General features: G+C 45.1%; 1 protein-coding gene across 2 annotated transcripts in view; it reads right to left on the bottom strand.

Annotated features, from left to right (window-relative positions):
* Nucleotides 1-13,971, bottom strand: part of EIF2B4 (eukaryotic translation initiation factor 2B subunit delta) — a gene marked incomplete at its 5' end in the record, with an annotated part of 164,327 nt that overhangs the window by 139,119 nt on the left and 11,237 nt on the right. For both annotated transcript variants that reach the window (XM_053709460.1, XM_053709459.1), the window contains 1 exon segment: nt 8,892-9,021. In XM_053709460.1, the coding sequence (XP_053565435.1) occupies nt 8,892-9,021 (130 nt within the window).

A 13,971-nucleotide genomic window follows, 5' to 3' on the forward strand; every position in this document is an offset into this window, starting at 1 on the left:
GCAGGTAACTCTCACACATGAGATCAGACTGATACGTAGGTAACTCTCACATACTGACACACGAGATCAGACTGATACACAGGCAACTTTCACACACTGACACATGAGATCAGACTGATACGCAGGTAACTCTCACACACTGACACGTGAGATCAGACTGATACGCAGGTAACTCTCACACACTGACACATGAGATCAGACTGATACGTAGGTAACTCTCACACACTGACACGTGAGATCAGACTGATACGTAGGTAACTCTCACATACTGACACACGAGATCAGACTGATACACAGGCAACTTTCACACACTGACACATGAGATCAGACTGATACGCAGGTAACTCTCACACACTGACACGTGAGATCAGACTGATACGCAGGTAACTCTCACACACTGACACATGAGATAAGACTGATACGCAGGTAACTCTCACACACTGACACATGGGAACAGACTGATACGCAGGTAACTCTCACACACTGACATATAGGTAACTCTCACACACTGACATGAGATCAGACGGATATGCAGGTAACTCTCACACACTGACACACGAGATCAGACTGATACGCAGGTAACTCTCACACACTGACACATGAGATCAGACTGATACGCAGGTAACTCTCACACACTGACATATAGGTAACTCTCACACACTGACATGAGATCAGACTGATATGCAGGTAACTCACACACTGACACACAAGATCAGACTGATACGCAGGTAACTCTCACACACTGACATATAGGTAACTCTCACACACTGACACATGGGAACAGACTGATACGCAGGTAACTCTCACACACTGACATATAGGTAACTCTCACACACTGACATGAGATCAGACTGATATGCAGGTAACTCTCACACACTGACACACGAGATCAGACTGATACGCAGGTAACTCTCACACACTGACACATGGGAACAGACTGATACGCAGGTAACTCTCACACACTGACATATAGGTAACTCTCACACACTGACATGAGATCAGACTGATATGCAGGTAACTCTCACACACTGACACATGAGATCAGACTGATACGAAGGTAACTCACACACTGACACATGAAATCTGACAGATACGCAGGTAACTCTTACACACTGACGCACAAGATCAGACTGATACGCAGGTAACTCTCACACACTGACACACAAGATCAGACTGATACGCAGGTAACTCTCACACACGGACATATAGGTAACTCTCACACACCGACATGAGATCAGACTTATACGAAGGTAACTCACACACTGACACATGAGATCAGACAGATACGCAGGTAACTCTCGCACACTGACAGATGAGATCAGACTGATACGCAGGTAACTCTCACACACTGACACATGAGATCAGACAGATACGCAGGTAACTAACACACTGACACATGAGATCAGACTGATACGCAGGTAACTCTCACACACTGACATATAGGTAACTCTCGCACACTGACACATGAGATCAGACTGATACGTAGGTAACTCTCACACACTGACACATGAGATCAGACTGATACGTAGGCAACTCTCACACACTGACACATAAGATCAGACTGATACACCGGTAACTCTGACACACTGACACATGAGATCAGACTGATACACAGGTAACTCTCACACACTGACACACGAGATCAGACTGATACACAGGTAACTCTCACACACTGACACATGAGATCAGACTGATACGCAGGTAACTCTCACACACTGACATATAGGTAACTCTCACACACTGACACGAGATCAGACTGATACGCAGGTAACTCTCACACACTGACACATGAGATCAGACTGATATGCAGGTAACTCACACATTGACACATGAGATCAGACTGATACACAGGTAACTCTCACACACTGAAACATGAGATCAGACTGATACACAGGTAACTCTCACACACTGACACATGAGATCAGACAGATATGCAGGTAACTCTCACACACTGACACACGAGATCAGACTGATATGCAGGTAACTCTCACACACTGACACACGAGATCAGACTGATATGCAGGTAACTCTCACACACTGACACGAGATCAGACTGATACGCAGGTAACTCTCACACACTGACACGTGAGATCAGGCTGATACACAGAAAACTGCCACATTACAGTGACATTTGCTGCCATGTAAACATGTTGTCTCCTAAGTTCACAGGTCCACCCACAAGGATCGTAGTGACTATATATAACATCATTTATGTAAGAACTTGCCTGATAAATTCATTTCTTTCACAATGGCAAGAGTCCATGAGCTAGTGACGTATATCCCATACGTCACTGGCTCATGGACTCTTGCCACTTACATGAAAGAAATATAAATACAGGAAAAAACAGAATTTATACTTACCTGATAAATTACTTTCTCTTACGGTGTATCCAGTCCACGGATTCATCCTTACTTGTGGGATATTCTCAATCCCTACAGGAAGTGGCAAAGAGAGCACACAGCAGAGCTGTCCATATAGCTCCCCTCAGGCTCCGCCCCCCCAGTCATTCGACCGACGGTTAGGAGAAAAAGGAGAAACCATAGGGTGCAGTGGTGACTGTAGTTTTACAAAATTAAATTTGAACCTGACTTAATTGCCAGGGCGGGCCGTGGACTGGATACACCGTAAGAGAAAGTAATTTATCAGGTAAGTATAAATTCTGTTTTCTCTTACATGGTGTATCCAGTCCATGGACTCATCCTTACTTGTGGGATACCAATACCAAAGCTTTAGGACACTGATGAAGGGAGGGAACAAGTCAGGTAATCCTAAACGGAAGGCACCACACTGCTTGCAAAACCTTTCTCCCAAAAATAGCCTCCGAAGAAGCAAAAGTATTGAATTTGTAAAATTTGGCAAATGTATGCAGTGAAGACCAAGTCGCTGCCTTACAAATCTGTTCAACAGAAGCCTCATTCTTGAAAGCCCATGTGGAAGCCACAGCTCTGGTGGAATGAGCTGTAATTCGTTCAGGAGGCTACTGTCCAGCAGTCTCATAAGCCAATCGGATGATGCTTTTCAGCCAGAAGGAAAGAGAGGTAGCAGTCGCTTTCTGACCTCTCCTCTTACCAGAATAGACAACAAACAAAGATGATGTTTGTCTGAAATCTTTAGTTGCCTTTAAATGGAATTTTAAAGCACGAACCACATCAAGATTGTGTAACAGTCGTTCCTTCTTAGAAACTGGAGTAGGGCACAGAGAAGGAACAATAATTTCCTGGTTAATATTCTTATTAGAAACCACTTTTGGAAGGAAACCAGGTTTGGTACGCAAAACAACCTTATCTGCATGGAAACACCAGATAGGGTGAATTACACTGCGAAGCAGACAATTCAGAAACTCTTTGAGCAAAAGAAATAGCTACCAAAAACAAAACTTTCCAAGATAATAACTTAATATCTATGGAATGCAAAGGTTCAAACGGAACCCCTTGAAGAACTGAAAGAAATAAATTTAGACTCCATGGAGGAGCCACAGGCTTGTAGACAGGCTTGATTCTAACTAGGGCCTGTGCAAACGCCTGAACGTCTGGTACAGCTGCCAGACGCTTGTGTAACAGGATAGACAGAGCAGATATCTGCCCCTTTAAGGAACTAGCTGACAAATCTTTCTCCAATCCTTCTTGGAGAAAAGACAATATCCTTGGAATCCTAACCTTACTCCACGAGTAACCATTGGATTCGCACCAACAAGATATTTCCGCCATATCTTATGGTAAATCTTCCTGGTGACAGGCTTTCTGGCCTGGATCAGAGTATCTATAACTGATTCAGAGAACCCACGCTTAGCTAGAATTAAGCGCTCAATCTCCAAGCAGTCAGTTGCAGAGAAACTAGATTTGGATGCTTGAATGGACCTTGAATTAGAAGATCCTGCCTCGAAGGCAGTTTCCATGGTGGAGCCGATGACATGTCCACTAGGTCTGCATACCAAGTCCTGTGTGGCCATGCAGGCACTATCAGAATTACCGAAGCCTTCTCCTGTTTGATTCTGGCTACTAGCCGAGGGAGAAGAGGAAACGGTGGAAAAACATAAGCTAGACTGAATGACCAAGGCGCTACTAAAGCATCTATCAATGCCGCCTTGGGATCCCTGGATCTGGATCCGTAAAGGGGAAGTTTGGTGTTCTGACGGGACGCCATCAGATCCAATTCTGGAATGCCCCATAGCTGGGTCAGCTGAGCAAAAACCTCTGGGTGGAGTTCCCACTCCCCCGGATGGAAAGTCTGACGACTCAGAAAATGCGCCTCCAGTTGTCTACTTCTGGGATGTGAATTGCAGATAGATGGCAGGAGTGATCCTCCGCCCATTTGATGATCTTGGTTACTTCCTTCATCGTTAGGGAACTCTTTGTTCCTCCCTGATGATTGATGTACGCTACAGTCGTGATGTAGTCCGACTGAAATCTGATGAATTTGGCCACCGCTAGTTGAGGCCATGCCTGGAGCGTATTGAATATCGCTCTCAGTTCCAAAATGTTTATCGGGAGAAGAGATTCTTCCCGAGACCATAGACCCTGAGCTTTCAGGGAGTCCCAGACCGCACCCCAGCCTAACAGCCTGGCATCGGTCGTGACAATGATCCACTCCGGTCTGCGGAAACTCATTCCCTGAGACAGGTGATCCTGAGACAACCACCAGAGAAGAGAGTCTCTGGTTTTCTGGTCCATTTGTATTTGAGGGGACAAATCTGCATAATCCCCATTCCACTGTTTGAGCATGCACAGTTGCAGTGGTCTTAGATGAATTCGGGCAAAAGGGACTACGTCCATTGCCGCAACCATTAAACCGATTACCTCCATGCACTGAGCCACAGAAGGCCGAGGAATGGAATGAAGAACTCGGCAAGTATTCAAAAGTTTTGACTTCCTGACCTCTGTCAGAAAGATTTTCATTTCTACCGAGTCTATTAGTGTTCCCAGGAAGGGAACCCTTGTGAGCGGGGACAGAGAACTTTTTTCGACGTTCACCTTCCACCCGTGAGACCTTAGAAAGGCCAGAACAATGTCCGTATGAGCCTTGGCTCTGTGGAAAGACGACGCCTGAATTAAGATGTCGTCTAGGTAAGGAGCTACTGCGATGCCCCGCGGTCTTAGAACCGCTAGAAGGGACCCTAGTACCTTTGTGAAAATTCTGGGAGCGGTGGCCAACCCGAAAGGAAGGGCCACGAACTGGTAATGCGTGTCCAGAAAGGCGAACCTTAGGAACTGATGATGATCTTTGTGGATTGGAATATGTAGGTACGCATCCTTTAGATCCACGGTAGTTATATATTGACCTTCCTGGATCATCGGCAAGATTGTCCGAATGGTTTCCATTTTGAAAGATGGAACTCTGAGGAATTTGTTTAGAATTTTTAGATCCAGGATTGGCCTGAAAGTTCCCTCTTTTTGGGAACTACAAACAGGTTTGAGTAAAATCCCAGTCCTTGTTCTGCAATTGGAACTGGGTGAATCACTCCCATCTTTAGAAGATCTTCTACACAGCGTAAGAACGCCTGTTTCTTTGCCTGGTCTGAAGACAAACAAGAAATGTGGAACCTTCCCCTTGGGGGAGAGTCCTTGAATTCTAGAAGATACCCCTGAGCCACAATTTCTAATGCCCAGGGATCTGGAACATCTCTTGCCCAAGCCTGAGCAAAGAGAGAAAGTCTGCCCCCTACTAGATCCGGTCCCGGATCGGGGGCTACCCTTATTCCAGCCCTGCAAGGGTTTCCAGGTTGCTTTGGGCTGTGAAGCGTTATCCTCTTGCTTTGCGGCAGCAGAGGTTGAAGCAGGTCCGCTCCTGAAGTTGCAAAAGGAGCGAAAATTAGCCTTGTTTTTGGCCTTAAACGGTCTATCCTGCGGGAGGGCATGGCCCTTCTCCCCATTGATATCCGCGATAATTTCTTTCAACTCGGGACCAAAAAGGGTCTATCCCTTGAAAGGAATATTTAGTAATTTTGTTTTGGACGACACGTCAGCCGACCATGATTTGAGCCAAAGCGCTCTCCGTGCCATAATGGCAAACCCAGAATCTTTCGCCGCTAACTTAGCTAATTGTAAAGCGGCATCTGTGATAAAAGAATTCGCCAGCTTTAGAGCCTGAATTCTATCCATGACTTCGTCATATGAAGTCTCCCTCTGGAGCGACTACTCCAGCGCATAAACCGAAAAAGCCGCTGCAGTAGTTACAGGAATAATGCAGGCAATTGGCTGAAGAAGGAAACCTTGCTGAACAAACATTCTCTTCAGTAAACCTTCCAATTTTTTATCCATAGGAAACTGCTCCCTCTACCTTAGGGACCGTCTGCCACGCGTCCCGCCTGGGGTCATTTATGGGGAACATTTTCTTAAAGATAGGAGGGGGAACAAAAGGTACACCTGGTCTCTCCCACTACCTAGTCACAATATCCGCCACCCTCTTCGGGATCGGAAACGCATCAGTGTATACAGGGACCTCTAAAAACCTGTCCATTTTACACAATTTTTCTGGGACCACCATGGGGTCACAATCATCCAGCGTAGCTAAAACCTCCTTAAGCAGGACGCGGAGGTGTTCCAGCTTAAATTTAAACGCTAAGGAATCTGAATCTGCCCGCTGAGAAACTTTTCCTGTGTCAGAAATTTCTCCCTCGGACAGACCATCCCTCACTGCCACTTCAGAGTGTTGTGAGGGCACAACAGATAAATCATCCAAAGCTTCTGATTGCACATCCTCTGTTCTTAAAACTGAGCTATCACGCTTTTTTGGAAAATCTGGCAGTTTGGATAGAAATGTCACAAGGGAATTATCCATGACTGCTGCTAATTGTTGTAATGTAATAGGGCACAATGCGCTAGAGGTACTAGGCAACGCTTGCGTGGGCGTAACTGGTGTGGACACATGGGGAGAGGAAGGAGGACTATCCTTATTACCTTCCGTCAAAGAATCATCTTGGGCTACATTTTTAAGTGTCACTGCATGGTCATTAAAATGTTTAGATACCTTAGCACACTTTAAACACAAATGCAATGGGGGTACCACCATGGCTTTTAAACACATAGAACAAGGTCTATCTGTAGGCTCAGACATGTTAGACAGACTTAGATAGCACTCAAAAACAGAAAAATACACTTTTTGAAAAAAACGTTACTGTGCCTTTAAATAATAAAAAGCACACACTTTTTTACCAAATCTCAAAAAAAACATCCGATCTTTATGAAATTTACACCATATGATCCTAATGCTTTGAAATGATTGCACACCAAGTTTCAAGCCAATTAACCCCTTATTGCCCAAACCGGAGCAAATTGAAGCTGGCCACCGGTTTAACACACTACCTTCCTTGGGGATTAGTTTTGGAACGAAAATAAGCCTCCCTGTAGTCCTCCTGCAATCTCTGGACTCTACATGTGAAGCTGCATGAAGTTGTCTTGCAAAAGAACTGCGCAACTGATGCGCGAAAATTAGGCCCCCTCCATCTTCACTCTGGAGTTGTGGGGCCTTCCTAAGCCAAATTAGGTGTCTAAAATTATGCCAGGCGTATAAAACCCCTAAAAAGTGTTCCAAACATAATAAACACTTGTGCAAATGTCAGATTAAAGTAAAAAATAATCGATTTTCCCCATAAGTGTCCACCAGTGATTTAAGCCCTTTAACTAAGACATTCTTCTATACTGAGTCTCAGAAAATGGCTTACCTTCCCGCATGGGGATTTCTTCTAGCATTACCAAGTCTTGTTAGAAAAAAAGTGACTGAGCATACCTTATGCAGTTAAGCCTGCAAACTGTTCCCCCCAACTGAAGTTCTCCGGTACTCAACAGTCCTGTGTGGGAACAGCAATGGATTTTAGTTACAACATGCTAAAATCTTTTTCCTCTCAGCAGAAATCTTCATCACTTTCTGCCTCAGAGTAAATAGTACAAACCGGCACTATTTTAAAATAACAAACTCTTGATTGAAGAAATAAAAACTACAAATCTAACACCACATACTCTTTACCCTCCCGTGGAGATGCTACTTGTTAGAGCGGCAAAGAGAATGACTGGGGGGCGGAGCCTGAGGGGAGCTATATGGACAGCTCTGCTGTGTGCTCTCTTTGCCACTTCCTGTAGGGATTGAGAATATCCCACAAGTAAGGATGAATCCGTGGACTGGATACATCATGTAAGAGAAATATCACTATGGTTATATTTAGTCTCCAGACTGGCTCTCATCTTGTGGAACTCCCTGCTTCGCTCCACGAGACTCTTCACTAGTTTTGAAAGCTTCAAGCGCTCCCGAAAGACTCTACTGTTCAGTGATGCATACAACCTACACTAACCTTTCCTAACTCCATTACTATCCCCTTGAACCCCATAGCATGTAAGTCTATGAGCCCAGCTGTTTGAAGTTCGCCTTCATAAGAGCCGACTACAACAGTGCAACTCTCGGCAGGGCCCTCTACCCATTTGATCCCCTATAAATGTTACCTTGTATACCGCATTTTTTATAGCGCTGCGGAATCTGCTGGCGTTCTACAAATACCTGATAATAATAAAATAATACATATAGGAGGCCATTACTTGCTACATATCGTTTCGCATGAGAAGCACCCTCAGAACACAGACTTACACTATGGATCACGTAAAGGATCACGCAATGGTATGCATAGCGTTTTATGTGAGGAACATTTACAAAAGCATACATAAAGTGTCCCCTTAGGAGCACACATAAAACAGACCCGCCCCCTAGGAACAAACTGGCACTAGCATACAACATTACTAGGATTACACATTTACAAAGCTGTAAATCTGATGTCACCTAAGGAGCCCACAGAACAAAAACCACCAACCAGGATCCTAAAGACTTGCGTATCTGACATCTAATTACATAGCACAACTTCTATATCTCCCCCATGCACGAGAGCACATTCTGCAGAGCTAAGCACCTTTTTCTGGGGCGCTCCCCTGTAACTCCTTAGCTGCTTCCAGAGCTCCCTTTTCCTTGCTTTTCTTCTGCTGTCTCTTCTCTTTCCTGAGACGAAGCTTTTCTTCTTTAGACAGTTCCGGACCATCCATCTAGAATACAGTGAGACACTCACACAATGCAGTAGGGAAAACAGCAGCACAGGAGAGAGAGAGAGACAGAGAGAAAGACAGAGAGAGAAACAGAGAGAGAGACAGAAAGAGAGAGAGAGACAGAGAGAGAGAGAGACAGAGAGAGAGACAGACAGAGAGAGGGAGAGAGAGAGAGAGAAAGAAAGAGAGAGAGAGAGAGAGAGAGAGAGAGAGAAAGAAAGAGAGAGAGAGAAGCATTCACATAAGGGATTTGTGTCTCTTTAGATGTGATATAATTGTGATAATTCTCACCTGTCCTGTTGATGTCAGGACTCATTTCTTTGAGCTTATTAAAAAATATCAGATATACAAACAAAAACATAATTTATGCTTACCTGATAAATTTATTTCTCTTGTAGTGTGTTCAGTCCACGGGTCATCCATTACTTATGGGATATATTCTCCTTCCCAACAGGAAGTTGCAAGAGGATCACCCAAGCAGAGCTGCTATATAGCTCCTCCCCTCACATGTCATATCCAGTCATTCGACCGAAACAAGACGAGAAAGGAGAAACTATAGGGTGCAGTGGTGACTGGAGTTATAATTTAAAATTTAGAACCTGCCTCAAAAAGACAGGGCGGGCCGTGGACTGAACACACTACAAGAGAAATAAATTTATCAGGTAAGCATAAATTATGTTTTCTCTTGTTAAGTGTGTTCAGTCCACGGGTCATCCATTACTTATGGGATACCAATACCAAAGCTAAAGTACACGGATGATGGGCGGGACAAGGCAGGAACATTAAACAGAAGGAACCACTGCCTGTAGAACCTTTCTCCCAAAAACAGCCTCCGAAGAAGCAAAAGTGTCAAATTTGTAAAATTTGGAAAAAGTATGAAGTGAAGACCAAGTTGCAGCCTTGCAAATCTGTTCAACAGAGGCCTCATTCTTAAAGGCCCAGGTGGAAGCCACAGCTCTAGTGGAATGAGCTGTAATTCTTTCAGGAGGCTGCTGTCCAGCAGTCTCATAGGCTAAGCGTATTATGCTACGAAGCCAAAAATAGAGAGAGGTAGCCGAAGCCTTTTGACCTCTCCTCTGTCCAGAGTAAACGACAAACAGAGAAGAAGTTTGTCGAAAATCTTTAGTTGCCTGTAAGTAGAACTTCAGGGCACGGACCATGTCTAGATTATGCAAAAGACGTTCCTTCTTTGAAGAAGGATTAGGACATAACGATGGAGCAACAATCTCTTGATTGATATTCCTGTTAGAAACAACCTTAGGTAAAAACCCAGGTTTAGTACGCAGGACTACCTTGTCTGAATGAAAGATCAGATAAGGAGAATCACAATGTAAGGCAGATAACTCAGAGACTCTTCGAGCCGAGGAAATAGCCATCAAAAACAGAACTTTCCAAGATAAAAGCTTAATATCAATGGAATGAAGGGGTTCAAACGGAACACCCTGAAGAACTTTAAGAACCAAGTTTAAGCTCCACGGAGGAGCAACAGTTTTAAACACAGGCTTAATCCTAGCCAAAGCCTGACAAATAGCCTGGACGTCTGGATTCTCTGCCAGACGTTTGTGTAAAAGAATAGACAGAGCAGAAATCTGTCCCTTTAGCGAACTAGCGGATAAACCCTTTTCTAAACCCTCTTGTAGAAAAAACAATATCCTAGGAATCCTAACCTTACTCCATGAGTAACTCTTGGATTCACACCAATATAAATATTTACGCCATATCTTGTGGTAAATTTTTCTGGTAACAGGTTTCCGAGCCTGTATTAATGTATCAATAACCGAATCCGAAAACCCACGCTTTGATAGAATCAAGCGTTCAATTTCCAAGCAGTCAGCCTCAGAGAAATTAGGTTTGGATGGTTGAAAAGACCCTGGATTAGAAGGTCCTGCCTCAGGGGTAGAGACCATGGTGGACAGGACGACATGTCCACTAGGTCTGCATACCAGGTCCTGCGTGGCCACGCAGGCGCTATCAGAATCACTGATGCTCTCTCCTGTTTGATCCTGGCAATCAGTCGAGGTAGCAACGGAAAAGGTGGAAACACATAAGCTATGTTGAAAACCCAAGGGGCTGCTAGTGCATCTACCAGCACCGCACCCGGGTCCCTGGACCTGGATCCGTAACAAGGAAGCTTGGCGTTCTGGCGAGATGCCATGAGATCCAGATCCGGTTTGCCCCAACGACGAATCAGTTGAGCAAATACCTCCGGGTGAAGTTCCCACTCCCCCGGATGAAAGGTCTGTCGACTTAGAAAATCCGCCTCCCAGTTCTCCACGCCTGGGATGTAGATCGCTGACAGGTGGCAAGAGTGAGACTCTGCCCAGTGAATTATCTTCGAGACTTCCAACATCGCTAGGGAACTCCTGGTTCCCCCTTGATGATTGATGTAAGCCACAGTCGTGATGTTGTCCGACTGAAATCTGATGAACCTCAGTGTTGCTAACTGAGGCCAAGTTAGAAGAGCATTGAATATTGCTCTTAATTCTAGAATGTTTATCGGGAGGAGTCTCTCCTCCTGAGTCCACGATCCCTGAGCCTTCAGGGAGTTCCAGACTGCTCCCCAGCCTAGTAGGCTGGCATCTGTTGTTACAATCGTCCAATCTGGTCTGCGAAAAGTCATTCCTTTGGACAGATGAACCCGTGACAACCACCAGAGAAGAGAATCTCTGGTCTCCTGGTCCAGATTTAGCAAAGGGGACAGATCTGAGTAATCCCCGTTCCATTGACTTAGCATGCATAGTTGCAGCGGTCTGAGATGTAGGCACGCAAATGGCACTATGTCCATTGCCGCGACCATTAAGCCGATTACTTCCATGCACTGAGCTACTGATGGGCTTGGAATGGAGTGAAGGACACGACAAGCATTGAGAATCTTTGATAACCTGGACTCCGTCAGGTAAATCTTCATCTCTACATAATCTATAAGAGTCCCTAGAAAAGGGACCCTTGTGAGTGGTAACAGAGAACTCTTCTCCACGTTCACTTTCCACCCATGCGACCTCAGAAATGCTAGAACTATCTCTGTATGAGACTGCATTTTGAAAACTTGACGCTTGTATCAGAATGTCGTCTAGGTACGGAGCCACCGCTATGCCTCGTGGTCTTAGTACCGCCAGAAGTGAGCCCAGAACCTTTGTAAAAATTCTGGGGGCCGTAGCTAACCCGAAGGGAAGAGCTACAAACTGGTAATGCCTGTCTAGAAAGGCAAACCTTAGGTACCGATAATGATCTTTGTGAATCGGTATGTGAAGGTAGGCATCCTTTAAGTCCACTGTGGTCATATATTGACCCTCTTGGATCATGGGTAGGATGGTCCGAATGGTTTCCATCTTGAACGATGGAACCCTTAGGAATTTGTTTAAGATCTTTAAGTCTAAGATTGGTCTGAAAGTTCCCTCTTTCTTGGGAACCACAAACAGATTTGAATAAAACCCTTGCCCCTGTTCCGTTCGCGGAACTGGGTGGATCACTCCCATCACTAAGAGGTCTTGTACACATTGTAGAAATGCCTCTTTCTTTACTAGGTTTGTTGATAACCTTGACAGATGAAACCTCCCTTGTGGAGGATAAGTTTTGAAATCCAGAAGGTATCCCTGAGATATAATCTCCAACGTCCAGGGATCCTGTACATCTCTTGCCCAAGCCTGGGCGAAGAGAGAAAGTCTGCCCCCCACTAGATCCGTCTCCGGAAAGGGGGTCCTGTCTTCATGCTGTCTTAGGGGCGGAAGTAGGCTTTCTGGCCTGCTTGCCCTTGTTCCATGACTGGTTGCCTTTCCAACCCTGTCTGTAACGAGCAGTAGTTCCTTCCTGTTTTGGAGCGGAGGAAGTTGATGCTGCTCCTGCCTTGAAATTACGAAAGGCACGAAAATTAGACTGTTTGGCCTTTGATTTGGCCCTGTCCTGAGGAAGGGTGTGGCCCTTACCTCCAGTAATGTCAGCAATAATTTCCTTCAAGCCGGGCCCGAATAAGGTCTGCCCTTTGCAAGGAATGTTTAGTAGTTTAGACTTAGAAGTTACATCTGCTGACCAGGATTTAAGCCATAGCGCTCACCGCGCCTGTATGGCGAATCCGGAATTCTTAGCCGTAAGTTTGGTTAAATGCACTACGGCATCCGAAACAAACGCATTAGCCAGCTTAAGGGTTCTAATCTTGCTCAAAGATTCATCCAATGGTGCTGTGCGAATCGCCTCTTCCAGAGACTCAAACCAGAATGCCGCTGCAGCAGTGACAGGCGCAATGCATGCAAGAGGCTGTAATATAAAACCTTGTTGAACAAACATTTTCTTAAGGTAACCCTCTAATTTTTTATCCATTGGATCTGAGAAAGCACAGCTATCCTCCACCGGGATAGTGGTACGCTTGGCTAAAGTAGAAACTGCTCCCTCCACCTTAGGGACCGTCTGCCATAAGTCTCGTGTGGTGGCGTCTATAGGGAACATTTTTCTAAATATTGGAGGAGGGGAAAAAGGCACACCTGGTCTATCCCACTCCTTGCTAATAATCTCTGTAAGCCTCTTTGGTATAGGAAAAACGTCAGTACACACCGGTACCGCATAGTATTTATCCAGCCTACATAATTTCTCTGGGATTGCCACCGTGTCACAATCATTCAGAGCCGCTAACACCTCCCCTAGCAACACGCGGAGGTTCTCAAGCTTAAATTTAAAATTTGAAATTTCTGAATCCGGTCTCCCCGAATCAGAACCGTCACCCACAGAATGAAGCTCTCCGTCCTCATGTTCTGCAAATTGTGACGCAGTATCAGACACGGCTCTCGTGTCATCGGTGCGCTCTGTCCTTAACCCAGAGCTGTTGCGCTTGCCTCTTAACTTGGGCATATTGTATAATACTTCTTTCATAACATTAGCCATATCATGTAAAGTGATTTGTAAGGGCCTTGATGTACTTGGCGCCTCAATCTTACGCACCTCCCGAGCGGGAGACGAAGG

The sequence above is a fragment of the Bombina bombina genome, chromosome 4, assembly GCF_027579735.1.
Source record: "Bombina bombina isolate aBomBom1 chromosome 4, aBomBom1.pri, whole genome shotgun sequence".
Lineage (NCBI taxonomy): Eukaryota > Metazoa > Chordata > Amphibia > Anura > Bombinatoridae > Bombina > Bombina bombina.